We start from the raw sequence: 16,769 nt of genomic DNA on the forward strand, positions 1-16,769 counted from the left end.
TTTAAAATAATGTATTTTATGTTTTAGAAAGGCACTATTTTAAGTGGGAATTCCCAGAATGTTTCCCCCTTTTTTTTCTTTTTTTTTTTTTTTTTAGAATTTTAGAAAACCTCAACAAAAAAAAAAGCAAAACAACACATGCTTAATGCAACAGGATTGAATCCACCAGAATCACAAATAAGTTGGAAAGGTACATTCACTGAAGCAATATCAAGGACACCTGTAATTTTAAATTTGAATAATCATGCAAGCATTCCTGTAGAATGACCTCTGAACCCCAAAGTATCATTCTCCTTCACTGTGCAATTATCCAAGATTGTTGCACTCCACAAGATAAAAAAAAACATCAATGGAACCAAAAGAGACAGAATCCTAGCATAGATGGCAACATCCCGATCAACAGTGAAAACAAAGTTACAACTGCAATCAGTACACATAGAACGCATGATGGAGCCACTTCAGCAAAGCAATCACTTGCAGAAGTAGTCACTCTTCTAAATAATGCTATATAACTCGTGTAAATTAGGCCAAAATACAGCCAGGACTTTGCAGCGGGGTTCTTAAGTGAAACCTTTTTTCCTGAGACAGTTCACAGAATTTGAATGATAATGCACTGTGTTTGACAGAAGAAAAAAAGTCTGATTAAAGAAACTCTTTTGAAAACACTTTTGGTTGAAATCAAGATACCTTTGTCTACAGCCAAGATGAGGTTCAGTATGAGAGGAATGAATGCTGACAGGGCAAAAAGTGCAAAGATAGAATTTATAAATGTTTAAGGAAGGTGTGATGAAAGAAAATTTCTAGTTGACAAGATGTATCCACAGAAGAAAGGCAAAAGATAAAATAAATCAGACTAGTAACATTTTTAAGAAACTTCTTAACAGTAAACATGAGAATACAATATGATTAGAATACAATGCCATGCCCAGATGGTGTGTTGTTGTAGTGCAATAGTTTAAAACAGCAAATTAAATAAAAATATATTTTTTAAATGCAATCTGGGATAAATGCAAACTTCTATAGTTATGGGAAACTTAAAGATTATTTTGTAAGTAAGATAAAAACACTTGAATTTACACTTTACTGCAGTTATGAAAAATAACTGCAATGAGTGAGGTGTGCTTTTGTTTATGGTAGTTTGAAAGCTTATTGAAAAACTTTCAAAAGATCTTTGTTCCAAACTAAGCCACATGTTGAAGTCTCCAATAGTTAGATCACGTCATTTGATTTTCTTACCTTTCAACAAGACTGACTTGAAATTTTGAGCAGGTGTTTTAGTTTGCTGAACACCTGTAGTGGTGCAAATGTGAGTGTAAATTATTTATTGATATACAAACCAACACCACTTGTGGTATCAACTAATATTGCTCAAAAGAGGAAAAACATCTGCAGGGGTACCAAGAAGGCTGCTGTGACAAAAGCATCTGATCATCTGTTATTTTCAGTAATGACTGGCTTGGCACGGAAGAAAAAAGATGTTTCTTTTCTGGAAAACATCTGTACTTTTTGGATGCTGCCAAAAACGGCATGAACTAAGTAGAAGATTACAGTAAGTCGCTTTTAATAATGTGTGGCCTGGATTTTTTGTTTTGTCTTCAAAGGTGTTTGTACACCAAAGTCCAGCAGGGTGTGTAAGGATAAAGTTGGGACAATATTTATGACATTATGCAAATTCTAACCTTCGACCAGTTGAGGCGCTTCATTGAACTCTCAGGCTTGAATTCCTTCTTTGGCCTGAGGCCAAAAGGCAGCGTGTGGTGGGTTGGGGAACCGAAACCACCTGTAAAGGCTGGAGGAGGTGGAGGAGGCACTCCAAACGGAGGAGGCATTCCAGGTGGAGGAGGTGCAGGAGGACATCCAGGCAGAGGAGGCGGTGGAGGAGGAGGTGGTGGAGGAGGTGGGGGACACGGCACCCCTGATTCAGATCCAGAGCTTGGAGGTACAGATGCGAATGCAGGAGATGGTGATGATGTTCCAGCCTTAGCGGATGTCAGACCGACAGGCACTGATCCAAACTGGGCACAAAATCAACAAAAATGTTAAAACATTCATATATGGAAAGAAATATAAATAGAAAATCTTTTTCACTGAAATCAAAAGTCTGCTGTTTCAAGTTCAAACTCAAAATCTACAAAAAACTAACAGGTGTGTCATGTTTTTGTACCTAATCATTGGTAGAGGTCGTGCTGTTTGGGTTTTTTGGGTGTTTGTGAAAACAAACATTGTTTTCCTAATTTTATTCTGGAATAAAATCTTTAGATGTACATTCATTTATTGCTTTAAAAATGTGTAGTCTACATATGTGAATGTCAAGAAAAGAAAAAAGTCAAAAGCATGCTCTCCCCACAACAACAAGGACATAATTTTGCTGAATTTCACATTTTTGTTTTTTTTACAGCGTGTTAAACGCTGCAATCAACAGGGAATTCACGTCACTCACAATAAAATGAGAGGGGGGAAATGAAAGCAGACAAGCTACAGAATATGTCGAGTGTGGAGAGCACATTCTGATTTGCTGTCTCATAACCACTATTCTCATAACCACTGTGGCAGAGGTGGGTTATGTTAAGCAAAATCCTATTAAACAGTCCTGATTCTGTACAGAATATAACGACAATGTTTTTTATTTCCCCAAAGTAAAAATTCTAATGTTATTACAGCGCCTACAAGCTTTGTAAATTGTATTGGAGAGAGCAAATGGCTTATTGATCCGTGTATGGTGCCAATTTTATATTAAAGATGCACTCTAAAGGTCAACCTAGGGCCCTCTCTCTGCCAACGCCTCTACAGAAAAAGAAAAGCCTTTCGTTCTAGATTGTTGGGGGAGGTTAAGATGTGGATGGACACAGTCAAAGGAACAAAGTGTGCATGTGTGTGTGTGTGTAACCACTGACTAAACATACCATCACCATCTAAACCAAGGTACTATTTGAGTATTCACTCAGTGTTTGCGCTCTCAAATTGAAAAATTATCAAGGAAAAAAGGGAAGTTCTCTTCCTCTCTCTGAGTGTGTAGTTATCTTGCAGTGCCATGGTGTGGGAGTAACTCTCTGGAGTAATTGGGAGGGGGAGGTGGTTGAGGCTGAAGGGGTTGTCAGAATAAATTGCTTTTAGAACAATTTCCTCTTATGGGATAGAGATCGGAGAATTAGAAATGGCCAACATGGAGGACCGGTCAGTGTTCTCATTAGACTTAGTGTCAGCTAGCCAGTAGAGCAGCCTCCATGTCAAACCAAACTGCAGGCTCCAGTGGACAAACCCCCACCACCATCCCCATAGCACAGTCCAAAAATAACAAGGACATCGCATAATGAAAAGAAAGTTGAATTGTAACTCTTATCTAAAATTACAAGGTTTGAACTGGAATTACAACTAGTATCCTACATCCTGCAGTGACAAAGACACTGATATGCAACACTCTGTCCACTCTGTATACCTGGGACCTGAAGGCCTGTAACTCTGCTTGGAGTTCAGCAATTTGTTCTTCGCACTTAGCCAGCTGAGCTTGTGCCTCCTGTCTGCTGAGAAACTCTTCTTCGAACTAAAATGAAGAACACAGATCAACCGTTAAAAACCTTTAAAACAGAATTAATGCAACAAACCAATCAGATTCTCAATTCTTTAAAAAAGGCAATTCTCTAAGGTACTTCAACTTTTCACTAAAAGTTTAACAAATGACATTATGATTAACCATTATTTAACAAATGCATGTAGTGGTAAAAAATTCCCATCACAAATATTTTGCAGAGCCTTTGACACAGCTTGCAACAAAGAAGCTAAGTGAAGTAAAAACACGTTTTTAAGTGTCAGTCACAATATATGTATGAGATGCACACAGCTGAAACTCAAACTTTACTCAAATTTACTACTAAAAACCAATTTCAAGTTGATAGTTTGCTATGTTATATTTCTTTGTTATACTTGCCTTATGTGCCACTTCTAAGGCTCGTTGTTCATACTCATCAACACGAGCTTTGTCCACACACACCTCTGCAAAGAAAATAATAGTTAAATTCAGTTAAACTTCTTTACAGAACAGTTGTCATGGTGATGAACTGCCAAAGGTGTTAAACTTGCCCAGAAGGTGGCTGAAGTCCACATCTAGGCGCTTGCGGTAACTGAAGTCGGGGTCAGTGCCACTGCGATGCAGCACAATTTGAGAAATGCATTCATCAATGATCTTAAAGTATTGGGGCCTGAAAGTCAAGATGAGAAAGAAAGTCAAGGGAGATAAAAAAAAATAATCACAATGAACTTAACTAAAAGTTGGTACAGTTGGTAGAATTGTGAAGTCCAATACCACTGATGGCCACATGGTATTAGCTTGAAAACACATTTCAAGAAATATCACTTTTCATCATAAAACTTCAGAAAGTTTTTGGGGGTTTTTTGCTTTTTCTTTTGTTGTTGGCTGGTGATGACACTAACATTTTTCATAAAAAAGTGTATATGTATGTGTGTGTGTATATATGTATATACATACATAAATATATATATATATATATATATATATATATATACATACAGTACATACATATATATATATATATGTATGTGTGTGTGTATATATAGGCCTACATATATATATAACATGTATTTTAATAAAAATGAAACCTGGGAAATACATGACAACCCATTAGAAACTACGGAGCACAAAAATCTAATGACCCCCACAAATAACCAAGGCCAAGCACTAATTTGCATTAGGAAATATTTTATTAAACTGCAGCTGACATGCAGCCCAGGGGGAGAAGGAGCAAATTCAAGTGGGTGAGAAACTGTTTGATCTGCTTATTATCTTACAACAATGCCACAGAGAGTGCTAATCTCCTCTACACCAAATCATTAATAAACATTGAGATACTTATAAATAGTGAGCAGCATGAGATATTGGTTTTAACCCATTTCTAAAGCAAAACTAAGACTGGAGATGAAACTGAAGAACTGAAGAGTGTGATCCATTACATCAAGGGAATTCAGCCTGAATGCAAAAGAAGAAAAAAAATAATAATCCCACTTTATTCATAGTACTACTGGAGGTCTTTTATTTAATGACTTTAGTTTCTAAGGTAAGCAAGATCTTTAAATATTGCAAGAAACAGTCTTTTAAATTATTCTATTCAGATGTATTTATGTCTAAGTTATAAAAAAAAACCTTGTTAAATCTGGTTGAACATTTAGGCTATGCATGGCATAAAATCTTATATCTTTACAATCATCACATCTTCCAGATAAAATAACATGCTGTGATCCAGACTTCTCAATCTTTTGACTCCCCTGATAAGTCATTTGTATGTCGTCTCCACCTGAAATGTAAGTCTCACCGCTGAACAAAACAGCTCACTGGATGCCACAGCAACACCAAAAAACAGCTAATATGTGTCATGGGCAGGGCTAGCACTACTGTCCTCTTCTGTTGTTGGCATTAATCCCAGTGTTACACCACAACACAAATTCTTTATTTTAAAACACAGACTTTGAGCATAGTCCAAGCAAATTAACCTTTGTGGTTTTACTTTGCTTTACCAATCCAAAAATCTAATCTAAGGTCTAATCTAAGGTCCTAAGACCAAGTAATATAGAGGTCTCCAGTAAACGGGTAGAGAAAACAAACAGAACTCTTAGTCATGCATGTTAAAGAAAGTTATATTTAAGACTTTTAAAGATTGTTCCATGGTCAAAATTATTTTAATTTATGACCTACATAAACTTAAAGATACATTTTCTAAACGCTAACATTCCTTGTTGTGCCCCACATATTTCGATTACTTTCTTACACTCGTGCAAAAACCACTTGCTGAATTGGATTCTATTATCTGTATGGTCCACAAATAATCTAACAACCCGATTGGCTTCCTAAAATTGAGATAAAATTAAATAATTTGTATGATGTTTTATGCAAAAACCCAGTTAGTACATTAGTAACTATGTCTTTCACAGAATGCTTTGTTGAAACTACACAGCTAAGTAAGGCTCAGAGTAAAACATGCTATAATGTTATGCAATGACATTACAGCAAGTTAATATGATGTCCCGATGAACAGCGAATGAGAGAATAAAAACATGAGGAAAAGGGTAATTGTAGAAAAAAGTTTAAGACCTTTCCAAACAAAAGAAAAATGATAGTATTGTAAAAACCTAATTAGTTTTCCAAGATACATAATGTCTAGTTCTCAGAGCAAGAACAATAAAAGGTATTTAGTATAAATTAGTTTCACACCACATCAGATCCCTTTGTCAATGATAGCTGATACCAGACAAGAGAAGAATGAGAAAAAGGTGAGTTAATAGGAGCTCACTTTAAATCAGCATTCAAAAATATGATTGGAAAAGCATATTTTGATAATTTTGTGAAACTAATGTAAAATCAGTTTGACTGTAAGTGGATACTTTCATGTTGACCATGTGGATTAGTTAGCAATGTAAATTTTATTTGATGGCTGTAATTACTTATTTGTTCAGCAATTTTATCAAAATTGTCCAGCCTTGCTGGGAAAAGCGTCTAAACTGTTCAATTATTTATCAGCTGCGACAAAGTACTGTGAGAGGCATGAATATATATGCTCTGTGTCCTTCGCTTGGGTTTTAGCTGAAGAAATTTAATCCCAACAACGCAAAGGACCACAAATGTGTAATTTCTGGGTGGGGAAAATGGCAGGTAATACATTTTATACCTCTGAGAACAAAAGCTCCACCTTTTGATCAGCCACAGGTTCAAGTCAAACCCAGCTGTGAGTGGACCAACATAAAATAAGCCTTTGAAAATTTCCTCTAATAAGAAATGAGAAATGCTCCAGAGCCTTTGCTGCTGTAGATGGCTTGGAGATTAAAGAGAAAGCATTCTCTTTGTTAGCCAAAGTCATCGAGAGAGCTCAAGACCCTTGGTCTTTGTGGGAGTTGGACCCCCACAAAACCAGACCTTTTAACCAAGATGCATTATTAACAGTGCTCAAATCTACTCAAATCATTGCTTTCATTTGATGCTGGGTAAAATGAGAAGGAAATACTCAAATCTATATTAGCCTTCATAACAATCAAATTGTATAAATACATAAAATTCCTTATTGAACTGAAGAGTTAGGATTTTCACAGAAAATTTATTTTTGAAGCACTAAAACATAAGGATATGAGAAAGTTGAGACACTGATGAAAACAAAACAAAAATATAGAATTCAGACTAAATGTTGCCTGTGGTTGACGTTTTTACCTGATCAAGTGATCGTTGCGTATAAGCATCAGGTGCTGCAGGATGGAGAGGAAATAGGGCTCTGCACTGCTGTCCTTCACCATGCTCAACACAATACTGAATACATCTCCCGCATCAGTACAAAGAGTCAAGGACTCATAGATTAATGAAAACACTGCATATTCACATGAAAAAACTGAAGAAGCAGATGAAATAAGAATGAATAAGATCCTGGATTTGTGTTTTTGGCTCAGAAAATGTTATCACTTCCTCAGGATAGGTTGGCCATGAGAACGTCCGCTTGGAATTCATCAAATTAACACAAGCAGACATCAAATCAAATATGAGTTGCATGTTTTTTGTTCAGTTTCAACAAGGATATTCTATTTCACTCCTGATGTCTTCCAATCTATGAGAGAATTCCATCATGTCCTCTTCCTTATGCTCCTCAAAAACCTTCAGCTGAATGTCCAGAGCCTCATTCCTGATGGTCATTAGTTGCTAAAGGATAAATAAATAAAACATATGAAAAGGGAAAAATTATGCATATAAAATGAATTTAATATTTTAAAAAAAAAATAATTTTAGTAATTATATTAAAAGCAAAAATGTAAGCTCTATAAAGACAATGAACACCATTGTTCAAACTAATATGGAAGTTTGGACTCTAACTTTTCACCTTAATTAATTTTCTTCCATGGAAGCAGCAGAACAATTGTTTACAAGAGATAAACATGTTAGGTAGATTGCATAAAGCAAGCAGAAAGATTATTAGCTGAGACACTAGACACTTTATTGGTTTCTGACTGCTGCACATACTGAGGACGTGCAAACTCTCCTCGATGTTTAATAAATTTTTTGCTGGAGCAAATCAACAATATTTCACTGAAGTGGACAACTCATTTAAATATTAATACAAGGTGAGAGTTTATAGTGTTTGTAAGTGTGTGCGTGTTCTGGGTCATGTTTTACTTACCGGCAATATCTCTTTGAGGCCACAACGCATAAACTCATTTCTAATATGAAGCCTGAAGTCCAGCTCATCAGGAGATGTTACTAGGGCATTGATGAGCTGCATGCATGCCACCTGCAACAAACAACAAGGGTACAAAGACAGAGAAAGTGAAAAGTGGGAGAGAGAACCAAAGAATGAGATGACGAATTTCTTCTACGAGCAGTTGATGAAAAGCACGCTGGCATGCATTTGAAATGAGCCATGTCCCTTGGAAGCAGAAGGCCATAACTAATGCATGTCTATTTTTTCCAGTCACCCACTAGGATGGTGGTTTTAATATTAATGTAACAACTGTAGACCCATAGACTGAAATTAACTAGCAGTCAATATAAGGGCAAACGGGCTATTTAGGACAGAATTTCTGAATGCCCTCTGAGTTTGGTTTACTAAACAGTGACTGCAACACCAGCTGGCAAGCAAAACACAAACAGAAAAATCAATTATTGACCACAAGAAGAAATTCACTCGTGTGAAAAGAGGGTATAGCATTACTATACATTGAGGGGGCTTAAGGATCAGTGTCAGCTTGATTGTTACTTAGTTTTCAGGGCATTTATCTTAAGAGAGTAAGAAGAGTTTAATATTGTGCTAAAAGTAAGATTACAAAATAATTTTCTTATCTAACATAGCTTTGGAAGTATTGATACCTTGAGAGGTTTTTTATATTATTCCCCGCAATAGTTCAAATGCAACTGGACCCCAAAAAGCCCATATAATTCAGTGGTATCCAGGTGTAGAGGAATAGCCCTCCAGACACAGAGCTATAGATATTTTATAAGGGGTTCAATATGAGTGAGTATAAGTGAAAGGCCAATAAAGAAAATGTGTGAGGAGCTTTCTAATATCTCACACAAGGTAGCAATGTGCAAAGCCTTCCAGTTATTGGCAACACGGCAAATATGTCCAAAAATCCTTAAAAACATATCAAATGTTTACAGCAGTAGCATAGTCTTGCACTGAAAACAATGGTAAGGTAGGATCAAAATAATTTCCACACATCACTGTAGGGGAATTGTGGAAACAAGTTGCATCTTTGGGTCACCAATTAATTATAAGAAGTATTATAAGACATGTACAACCTTGTTGTTTGGGAGGTATACTAGGAATAAGTATTTAGTGTCCTACCACACAAATGCAAGTATGTAGAGTTTTTTTGACTACTGCTAGAAATGTAACTGGAACTGTACTTACTTAGCCTGATAAAAAATCAGCTAAAAATCACCTATGCTTTGCTTCGTACAGTGGGTCGGGACTTTGGCTATTGAGAAACAGTTGCTTGCTGGAGGTGTGGACTCTATTGAAAATTTAAACGATTGGCATTACGCATGTAATGCACCAGCTCGATAAACCTTACCGGAAATTATGTGTGCTGTAAACAACCCCGTAGGTAGTAGGGGCCACTGCATCTTTACCCCCAATAAAACGTCTTCTTAGACATTCTTCTAAGACTGAATAGCTTCTTTCACTTCCTTCTCTGCCATTGCCAAATAACAACCATAGGCAAACGACAATTCCAAAACAGCACAGAAAGTAGACATCATTCACTCACAACTTCTCGTTCTTTTTGTTGATTGGCTCGGTTGAAATTTTACCAGAGAAATCCAGCTTAATGTGAGGATTTCCAGACTGAGCACTGAAGGGAGATGAGAATCAAGCTAAATTATGTAGGAAGGCAATAGTCAGGTTACTGATCACTGTCATACAGCTCAAAGATGAGTCCTCTCAGTAACAACACTGTTTGGCATAAAACCACACAATCCTTTTTGAAGAAAAAAGAAGACAATATAACACCCAATCCTTTTGATGGTTGATGTTGGACTGGACATCGCTGGCCTATAGGTAACCATGGAGGAGGATCTGTGATGATGGATTAAGAGTGCATACCATCACGAATTATTAGAAACAGCAGCCCATTTTAACAGAAACCTGGTGGACACTGTTATAATACAAAAGAATGGCTGTCACTAGTTCTTCCAGCTGGATCTAGACAGAAAGGTTCAGCTATAAAACAAACTTGTCCAGAGTCTGCATCGCAAAGTGGTATGGAAGACACACCATATGTAGAGGCTGTAGGCCTTGGTCATTTTCTGCATGTCTTCTCCTTCCATCTCCTTTATATATTCCAAATATATTGCATCTCAGTTCTTAGGCCTAAGTCCTATAGATCAGTGGTCCCCAACCACCGGGCTGCGGACCAGTACCGGTCCGCGGACCAATTGGTACCAGACCGCGCAAGAAATAATGAACTACTTCCAGATCTTTTATTTTGAAAATCCTAAACAGGATTTTACCGGTTACGTCTTGCGCGTCAAAATTGAGCCAACTTGCAGCAGAATGAGTAACAAAACAACATTGGAGTACTGTGAACCCTAGCTATTTCGCGGTTCACCTTTCGCGGTCTCGCTGCTTAGCGGATTTGCATCGTGCATTGTGTTCTGCATTCTGATTGGCTAAACAGTCTCTCCGCTTCTTCTCTACCTGTGTGTCAACAACATTGCGGTTTAATATGTATACGTACGTAAAACAGCTTGCCAAATTTAACATAACATAGATGGTGGCATGTCGGTTTATAAGAATCTTTTTGCCCAGAAGAAAAAGACCCCACCCGGTCCGCAGCAAAATTGCGAAGGGCTGACCGGTCCGTGCGACTAAAAAGGTTGGGGACCACTGCTATAGATAACCTACAGAGTAAGTTAAACAAGACACTGAAGAGGCAACCTAGAACTCTGGAGATGCCTCGTTTCCGCTGAGCAGTACGACTCAGGTTGGTGCTGAATGCTATTTTGTCTATTTCCATTGTAAAAGCGGACCATAAAACCTACCCGTACCACAACACTCCTAGTGTAGATAACAGTGGTGCAATACTATTAATACTGAGTTTATAGTTAAAGTTGGTAATTTCATTGTAATTTATCTTTCACTTTAATGAGTTAGTTGTATGCAGTTTAAACTTGTATCCAAGAACCAATCATTTAACAATAATACAAGTTTTCCAAAGAAAACAAGCCCGTGTGTTTGTGTTTATGCATGCATTCAGTTCCCCTAAGTCACATCGCTAAGCTATTGATTAAAAATTCAGACATCATATTTACCAAATGTGTTTCCACATTGTTGTTGCAAACCAGTGCTGTCCTATTTAGAACAACTCATAATCAATATTTAAAGTGTCTATATCAGCAGGGAGATGGTAAGTTGTTATGCATAAATCAGAAAAATATCTTGTGCTGTTTACTTTGTCAATGTCTGCCTTTATAGTCTTATTGTCTGGTTTACTTTTGAAAAGGTAAATCAAATTTGGACTCATTAACTATATTTCAATCATCTGATATCTATCTGAGCGTTAGTCCAGAGAAAGTATGTGCAAAGGGAGCAGATGGAAAGGAAAGTGCTTCACACTGATTTGGACTCTTTATGACGTACTTGCTGACTGGATGTAATTTGTGGCCATGATGTGAAGTTTCAACAAACATTGAGGACATACTATTTATAATTACGGTGATGATAATAACAGACTGACAAATAACAAACATCATAGATGAATTTGTGGGCCGGCTTCTAATTTCTGTCCCATCTGTGCCTAAACTGATGATTAAATTGGTCATTTATGCTCAATAGAAACATCTGGTCCTGAATATCTATGTGCATAGGACTTGTTTTAAGCATTATGATGTTGCAAGGGTAAATTGAGAAATTCTTTTATCATTCTACATCTCAAGTATTAAGAGCAAGTCTTTGACAAGTTTTGACAAAAAAAACCCAACTAAATTTAATTGCTATATAGCAATTAAATTAGCTAATATTAGCAATAGTATGATTGTAATCATACAATATTTGTGGAGGTCAAAATGAATCAACTTCAAATCTAAGGGATTTCTTTATGCAGTGAATGTTTTAATGTCTCCTGGTCTGTTTAACCCTCCCGTGGTGATTCTTGATGGAGAAGGGGTCATTTAGATCTCCAAGTCATCAGCAGTAGTTTAACTATATATGTGAATTACAATGTAATTCATTTAGTTTGGACCATAAAAACAAAAGAACATTGAACTCACTTGTAGCTGAATGGAGCGATCTCGCAGTCCTTGCACAATTGGACTGAACCGCTCAATGGCTCGCCACTCCCCTGCTGTCGTGATGGCCTCAAGAACCTTCTCCAACCTGTGTAAGAGCATGGAATTTATTTGAGATAAATTACTTTTAATGTATTATGATCACAAATGAGATAATGACTATAAACTAGTTCATTAATTTAGGAACAACCTAAGCAAAAAGACAGCTGTATTAAGAAATAAGTGCTATGTTTTTGGGAAACAAAAAGAAAGTTAGTCTGGTTGATGAATAAAATAAAACCAACATACGTGTTCTCCTCGCCAACAATGCAGATGGCTGATAGCAGCTTTACAACGTCGGTCATCATGGCAGACTGGCTGGGGTCAATGGCTCTCGCTAGTAAGGCAAGGCTTTTCTCCTCCCACAGAATTCGATCCAAGCCATACTGCAACAAAAACAGTAGATTACTCAGTCATATCGCAATCTGGCTAGGAGGCAAAAAGAACAATATGCTATCTCAATTGTTAGAAGATAAAAATTAAAATATAAGGACTTAACATTATTCCATAGTTTCCATGAAGCCAATTTTTTTTCCCCGCATGACAAAACGTGTGACAGACGAAATGTCATATTTAAAGAGAACAGTCATTCTGTAATGTTTCATCCAGGACGCGAATGCTGATTAAAGGTCTGGCTCAATGCAGTAATTATGGCAATGAAATGTCAGTATAAAATGTTGTTGAACTGAAAAATCATTATGGGTACATTGCTGTTGCACCATTGTGTTTTAATTTAGACCTTACTAGAAAATCTAGTTTTTATTTCAAAGCTTGAAGTATTTCCGTTCTGCATGCTGAGGTAGTAAGTTGACCTGCAGTTGGTCAGGTTGACCTGGACCTGACCAATTGCAGAAACCCCAGATCATGCTTGTATATATAGGCATCACTGAAGGGAGATGAAGGGCACTGGTGTGTTCATCATTCTGGAAGAGGGTAAATCTGGACTAATAAGATCACATGCCCTTCTTTGACTGCTCCAAAGTCCAATTTTTCTACTACTTTTCAAGTTAAAGCCATTTTCTCCTGCTAGCCTCACTTATTTTCTTATGGCTACACAACCGTTAAGTCAAAGTTCCTTGATTTACTTTTGCATTCTTCGTGTGAAAATGCCTTTAATGTTTCCATGATGCATAGCTTTGAGTTCTTCTGTTATTTCTTCAATTTTAGCAAATATTTAAGTGTTTGTCTATCATGGCCATTCATGATTTTTTTCCTTGAAGACATCGGTTCCCCACCTTCCTTTCAGTTTTTAATAATACATTGGACAGCTCCTAAACCATGTTTTAGTAATGTCTGCATTACTAAATGCAGATGTCCCCTCTGCTTGTTCGATGCCAATGAGCTGACTCTTCTAAAACAGACTAAAATCTTTTAGCGACCACCAGTTGTGTCTGTCAACATGCTTGATTAAGAAATGAGAGGCTACTCATCGCATCAGTTGGGGTTAAATAACTTGTTGCCATAAAGATAACCACCTATGCAGTGATTATCCAATAAAGGGCTTGTACCCATTTATTTTGTTACATCCAGCTGGGAACCTTTTTGGCCAGGTAATGTATTTGTGCAATAAGCTGTACATGAGCCTTGTAAATTTCGAAGAAAAGTAAATGACAAACAATAATGGCACAGAAAAGAAACAATTTTGCAGTCATCGTAATTTGTCATTTTCCTAATAGGTTGCTGCAAGTCAACCATGTATAAACCACAACTCTAGTATTAATTTAGTCCTTTAATCCAGGAACTGTCTACAATTCTTGACTTTCAAGAACTAAAATGAATTGTAAAACTGAACTATCCCTCTGTAGCTCTGAAAGAGCAAAGTAGTCAACGTTGTTGGATATACCATATTTTAAATACGTAGTACAGAAAAGGAATTATATTTTGTGAAAAATGTCTTAAATTAGCTAAAAGAAAAAAGAAAAAAATGTTGTACTCTTCAATGCACAAATTTTTAATGTAACTTTTAGAACATTATTATAAAACTGCTTAGAAAAACAGAAAATTTGCAAAAATGGGAATTGACAGACGAAGCAACAAGAAAAAAAACAGGTTCAACAGACAGCTGGTAGAGAACACCTGTCTTCTTGGCATAGTGGGTACTTGCTGTCCCAAGATGCCTCTCCAGCCCAGGAAAGGTCTGGGCTTACAGAAAGGCCTACGGGTAAATGCTGGTGTCTGGCGCCTGTTGAGACGCAGGATTACAAGGGACCCTACAGCGAAATTTATGCCAGAGGGGTTGTATATCTGTCTCTGCTGGCTTTTAGCTTCATATGAGGATTTTTTTTCTATATAGTAACTTATGAATTAACAGCAGAGAAAAAAGGCTTTATAAAATAGTGTTCACAATAGAACATTGTGGCTGATTCAATATGACACTCAAGGGATCATATTTTGCATCTTTTTTAAAAATGTAAAAACTAATAAATATATATTTTAAAAATCTGTTTTATAGTTTTTATACTTTCATTGAGATCTTAAATGAAGCAATTCAACCAAAAATCATTAGTTTTGATACAACAATGAATAATATATAAATAATTAGTAAACTTTGTACAGGCATAACATAAATAATTTAATATCTACCAGTAATGTAATATTTTTCACCCATCTAAAATGTAATAAAACCAAACATAAGTTATTAGGTTAATGAAGCTTTGGGGAAAAAAGAAAAAAAACAACTTTAAAGTGTAATAGTTTCAGGTTTCTTTACCTCTCAAGTTTGCTCATCAAAAACAGACACATTAAATAGATACCATATTCAATAATTCAAGAATACATGTAATGCAGTGTTTATTGTACATATTTTCTATTTAGAACATTATTATTTTATATATGCAAATTCTTGATCTAACATATGCATAAATATTATTTGATTACTGTGATGGGCATTTGGTAGGCAGATCACTTAGTGAAAGAGTGTCAAAGTCTAGGCCTTGAGAGATGGTATTCTGCAATGTCACAAGTCCAAGACACATGAATCAAATGACTGAATTAACTTCTCATGCTCTCAGGAACTCTACATAATCCAGGTAATGCGACTGAGTTATGATGACATAGAGACACATCTAAAGTTGTGGAACAGTGGCATCCATGGCTGAAGTTTGACATAGTGGAATGTGCTATAGTCCAAGAGAACATGGTAACAAGTTCATGTGTTTGACAGTCACTGGTAAAATGTTATTACCTTAATGGTTGAACCATTTCATTGCAGTATTAGCAATTTATTAATCATTTGTAGCTTCAAGAGGAAAGGGTGGAAAACTGACATTACCTTATTGTTCATGAAGGCTTTGAGACACTGGACAATTTTATGTTGGTTTTTTTTGTCAATCTTCTCCAGCCTGTGGATATGACACAATAAAGATGAGGATATATAGCCCACTACAGAAAAAACGAACTGAATATAAACTTACTGTTTCTTGAAAAGCAACCTCTCCAAAATGTCCAATAGTAGTCCAAGGCCCTCATGCCCAAAGCTCTGCACCCAACTGGAAAAGAATACAATAAATCAATACCACAACAGCTTGAGACTGACATCTGACAAGAGCAATTTCATACTCATCAACCACCGTGCAAAGTTTTTAGACACAAAAACAAGCAGAAATCCAAACTCTGTGCTGAGAAGAAAGGCAGCAGTTATAAATGTTGCAGTTCTTGCCTGAGAAAAAAAAAGGCTTCACTAAATCAGTTCAGACAGGGGGAAACAACAAAGCGAAGGCACACTGAAAGAGTCCAGAACTTTATGATGCAACATAAATATTTTTCTATGAAATAAAAATAGCCTTAACAATATTTTAAAACTAATAATCATTGAATCTTTCTTTGGAGTGCAAAATTAATTTTGCACAAAAGTGACTTTACAAAAACTGCAATTTCTCCAAAACTGATTTAATAGAAACTGGTGATCAAGGCTACCCAGAGATAATACATCATAAAAAAATCCACTGACCATTCCCTTAAATGGGTTAATATCCAAGTCCAAACATCAGCTTGACAGGCAAATATTAGCTAGATAATCAGTTCAGCTGCCTGCTTAGGGAGCCAGATAAATCTTTATTTTGAGACAGCCAACTTGGTATTTCTTGCAAGCAAGGTGAAAGAGTAGTGACCTTCTCTCAGACAGCTGACCAGTGATATACAGTAAGAGTAAATCTTGTCCAACTTTATATGTTCAGTATGGCTAGGGCAAACACAAGTCACACCAGCACCTTATTAAAAGAATTTAAACTGTAAAAGCATGATGGAAAACTTCAGCAGCAACTCTACCAGTTACTGTACCTTTTTAAAACATTCATACAATGTTTTAAAAACATTGTATGAATGTTTTTTCATACAATGAAAAATGCAGGGGCTAGGTATTGGGTCACCAATACCTAGTTAATAGTGATCCTAATAGTGATAATATGCAGTGAAAGCAGTTTTGGGCAAAGGGACGATTTCAATTCTTATAGAAGGTACCCTT

The 16,769-nt window shown here is 36.4% G+C and overlaps 1 protein-coding gene across 5 annotated transcripts in view; it reads right to left on the reverse strand.

Moving 5' to 3' along the window:
- LOC114143617 (protein diaphanous homolog 3-like) overlaps positions 1-16,769 on the reverse strand; it is a 164,028-nt gene that overhangs the window by 128,063 nt on the left and 19,196 nt on the right. For all 5 annotated transcript variants that reach the window (XM_028015837.1, XM_028015838.1, XM_028015839.1 and 2 more), the window contains 11 exons: positions 15,721-15,795; positions 15,579-15,648; positions 12,557-12,693; positions 12,251-12,356; positions 8,163-8,273; positions 7,569-7,687; positions 7,208-7,324; positions 4,078-4,196; positions 3,926-3,990; positions 3,437-3,541; positions 1,680-2,015 (listed from right to left, as the gene is read on the reverse strand). In XM_028015837.1, the coding sequence (XP_027871638.1) occupies positions 1,680-2,015; positions 3,437-3,541; positions 3,926-3,990; positions 4,078-4,196; positions 7,208-7,324; positions 7,569-7,687; positions 8,163-8,273; positions 12,251-12,356; positions 12,557-12,693; positions 15,579-15,648; positions 15,721-15,795 (1,360 nt within the window). The remainder of the gene's footprint in view (positions 1-1,679; positions 2,016-3,436; positions 3,542-3,925; positions 3,991-4,077; positions 4,197-7,207; positions 7,325-7,568; positions 7,688-8,162; positions 8,274-12,250; positions 12,357-12,556; positions 12,694-15,578; positions 15,649-15,720; positions 15,796-16,769) is intronic.

Source organism: Xiphophorus couchianus, chromosome 4 (assembly GCF_001444195.1).
Source record: "Xiphophorus couchianus chromosome 4, X_couchianus-1.0, whole genome shotgun sequence".
In the NCBI taxonomy this organism is placed as follows: Eukaryota; Metazoa; Chordata; class Actinopteri; order Cyprinodontiformes; family Poeciliidae; genus Xiphophorus; species Xiphophorus couchianus.